Source organism: Orycteropus afer, unplaced genomic scaffold, assembly GCF_000298275.1.
Source record: "Orycteropus afer afer isolate SDZICR_OR568_19922 unplaced genomic scaffold, OryAfe1.0 scaffold00718, whole genome shotgun sequence".
NCBI lineage: Eukaryota > Metazoa > Chordata > Mammalia > Tubulidentata > Orycteropodidae > Orycteropus > Orycteropus afer.
The window spans coordinates 903,173-906,945 of NW_006922305.1; the positions used below are offsets into that span (position 1 = coordinate 903,173).

Genomic DNA, 3,773 nt, shown 5'->3' on the forward strand with positions numbered 1-3,773 from the left:
AGATAGTGCTTCTTGATGAAGCATTTTCCACATTCACTGCATATATAGGGTTTCTCCCCTGTATGAGTTCGTTGATGTACAACGAGGTTACTCTTCACAGTGAAGTCTTTTCCACATTCGTTGCATACATAAGGTTTCTCTCCAGAATGAGTTCGCTGATGTGCGATCAGATAGCGTTTCGTCGTGAAGCCTTTTCCACATTCACTGCACACATAGGGTCTTTCTCCCACATGGGACTGCTGACATAGAAGGTGACTGCTCTTCACAGTGGAGTCTTTTCCATATTCACTGGCTGTGTAGTCTCTCTCTCCTGTATGAGTTTTCTGATGTTTAATGAATGTGAAATTTCTAGAGGATTTCCCAGATTGACCACATCCATGGAGTTCCTCTCCTGTACGAATGTTCTGATGGTGAATGAGTTGAGACTTCTGAATGTAGACTGTCCCACATTCAATACATGTATGAGGTTTTTCTATGTTGCAGCTTCTCTGATGCTTAAAGACTTGGGGGTTAGTGCTGATGCATTTCATACTTTCAGAGAATTTAGTTTCAGCATGAAACTGTTCATAATTACCATGCAGAAGGTGTTTTCTGTCTTCATTAGCAGGGTTTGTTATTTCAGATCTTCTGCTCTGGTTGGCTACACTTAAATTTGATTTCAAAGATTTTCTACCTAAACCAAACATATCATGACTTTGCATTAGGGGTAAAGGGGTTTTGCTCAGATGAACAATATTTGCAGAAACCATCTCTTTACAGTATTGTTCCATTCTTTTGAGAAACCTTTGCTTTTGAAAGTGGTCTTTTAGATGACTGTCAACTTTCCTGATTTCTAGGAAAGAAGAGAACAATGAATTATTAAACAAGGATGGTGTGGGATAAAAATGCTTAATAAATGACTTGGTGTGGATTAGCTCTTTATTGCTGACCACATAATCCTGATATAAAGGAAAATTAGGAAAAGAATCAAGATCTAGAAACAGAGAAGAGACAAGGGTATAATTTTTTCTTGAAACCCCTCATGGAGCAATGAATTACTTATATGGGCCTTCTACCCATGACCACTGTGTGACCTGCGGTCCACCAGGGGTTTTGTATGCTTGTTAGTAATGTAAATAATATACATGGGTCCCCTGTGGTGGTGGGACCATGAAAGTAAAGAGTATAGAACCCCAAGGTGGGTATTGGTCACGTTCTCCATCTTGCTAGGCTTACCATGAGCCATTCCAAAGTTGGAAAGGGGGAATCTCACTGCCATCAATAAAAAAAGAGATGGGAGTGGAGCATGTCCTTGGACCTGAGATCCCTACACTGTGATAAGACAGCAGACAGACGGCAGAGAGAGAGCAAGAGAGGTAGCAGAAGCAAGAGACAGGCATAAGACAAAGCTGTGGGCTTGCTAGCCCACAGGAGGAAAGCTGAGTGCCTCAGAGAAGAAGCTTGTTGGTAGAGTGGAGTGGCCAGGCCAAGAGATCAAGGGCCAAAGAGAGGCGAGCCTACAGGCATGACCAAGGTGAGGCTGTTTTGATCAACTAATTGTATCCCGAGTGTTCCTGAACCTGAATTGTAACTTTCTGCCTTCCCTTAAAACCCCCAGAATTGTGATTATTGTTTTTATGTTATAATTCACTGCAATGAATTATCAAATCCAGCAAAGATGTGGACAGTACTGTGGGAGGACAGCTGGTGTCAGAACTGGTAAAAAAAAAAAAAAAAAGTTTGAGGGGGCAGTATGTCTGATGTCACAGGAAGCAGTCTTGGGCTGATGGTGATTGTGTCCCTCCCACATGAAGTGAGAAGCAGTAAGAAGATGCTGACCCTGTGCCTTTTTTGAACACCCACAGAGGAAAAGTCTCATGTGGGGAGAAGGATAGGTAGAGGAGCTGTTTAAGGACCTTCAGACACCTTCACAGCTTGCCCACTTTCTTTCAATGACCAAAGTGTTAACTTACAAGGCCCCTCTTGCAGGTTTTCACTTACTCACCTGGACAGGTGATTTGGTGAACTTCCTCTTCTATTACCCACGGCTCTTCTCCTTGCTCCAGCTTGCAGAGGGCATCGGGTTTGTTAGCTTGATACCCTTGGTTGTGAGAAATGGTAAGACTCAGCCATGCTGTGTTGGCCCAAGGTATGTCATATTTCAAGACACTACATTTCAGGAGCAAAATAATTCCTCAAGTGCAAAGCTTTTCTATCAGCATAGAGATCATGGACCTTTATTTAGGGCCAGAGAAGGCACTAAAAATCTAACACGTCAAAAAGGTGGAAATCTTTTGAATACAAAGATTTCAGCAGCTGAGAGAGAAAGGGCCCATGACTGGGCATGGTCTGAGGGACAGAGAAGAGTTGCTCTTACCCGTTGATACAAGGTTGCTGTAGTTCTCCAACATCACATCTCGATACAGCTCCTTCTGAGCAGGGTCCAGGATCCGCCACTCCTCCCAGGTGAAGTTCACAGCCACATCCTCTAATGTTAGCAATTTCTATAACAACACAATCATTTTTAATGCGATGTAAATCCCTTATATTGTTAATGAATAAATTAAGGAAAGTATTGTGAGTATTACCACATGGCCTACTGTGGTGCAGTGAATTACTTGGTATGGCTTTTCTAGCCATAGTCTTTGTAACTAACACCCACAGGATTACTAGCTGGGACCATGAAAATAAGGTTTGTAGAACTGTTACTGGGATTGGTCATTTTGTCACTCTGCCAGGCTTAAAATGAGCCTTCCTAGGGGCAGAAGAGGGGGATCTCACTGCCATCAAGAAACAAGAGCTGCAGGTGAAGTAGAGTGTGTCCTTGGACCCAAGATCCCTGCACCGGACATCGCTGGCAGAAAAGATGCCCAGCAGAGAGAAACACCCAGCAGAGACACAGTGGCAGTGAAACCAAGAGACATAAGGCGGAGTGGCAGGGCTACCTGGCCCACAGAGCGAGAAAGCTGAGTGTCCTTGGGCAGGAGGCTTGCTGGCAGAGTGGAGTACACAAAGGTGTACTTATCGTCAGAGCTAAAAGAACTTTCTAATACTTGTCTGAGCAGAGCAGAGGCCAGGCCAAGAGGCCAAGGGCCAGAGACGTGTCTAAGGGCACAACAGAGGGGAGACTGTCCCGATCGAAGAACTGTATCCTGAGCCTGTTCCTTCCCTCATAAACCTCAAAATCGTGATATTGTCTGTGAGCTCTGTGTGGCTGAAGCATCAAATTATCGAACGTAGCAGAGAAGCTGAGTGTCATGGATGGGATAGTTGTCAGAGTTAGTAAAAGGCTGGAGGTGGAAGCATGCCTGGCCTCACAGGAAAAGCCTTGGGCTGCAGCTGTTGATTTTGTTTCTCCCTCGTGAGACTACAGGTCAGAAGATGCCAATCCCATGTCCTTTTTGCATCTCCATGTATATACATTTTTCAAAGAAATTTTTATATAAGCAAATTCTAGCTCTCTATCTATCCATCTATCTATATTCACCAATTTGACAACCGTGAAACATATGCTAAAAGTCTCCGAATAGTTGTGGTACAGTGAATTGCTTAGTATGGCTCTGACAGCCATGGTCTTTGTGACACCTACAGATGACTGGGTAGATTATGCAAATGTGAGATGCTTACGGCTCACCAAGGGAACTGGATAGCTTGTTAATAATGTAAATAAAGTGCATGACACCCTTGTGAGAATAAGAATATGCAAAATAGGTGTATGGAACCCTAATATGGGACTCAGTCAGTTTGTCATCCCACTAAGTTTAAAATGAGCCAAACCAGCAGTGGAAAAGGGG

General features: G+C 43.6%; 1 protein-coding gene across 1 annotated transcript in view; it reads right to left on the reverse strand.

The window, feature by feature from the left end:
* Nucleotides 1–3,773, reverse strand: part of LOC103211301 (zinc finger protein 614-like) — an 11,293-nt gene that overhangs the window by 1,690 nt on the left and 5,830 nt on the right. The window contains 3 exon segments of the mRNA XM_042783189.1: nucleotides 410–595; nucleotides 1,985–2,080; nucleotides 2,357–2,483. Of these exon segments, the coding sequence (XP_042639123.1) occupies nucleotides 410–595; nucleotides 1,985–2,080; nucleotides 2,357–2,483 (409 nt within the window).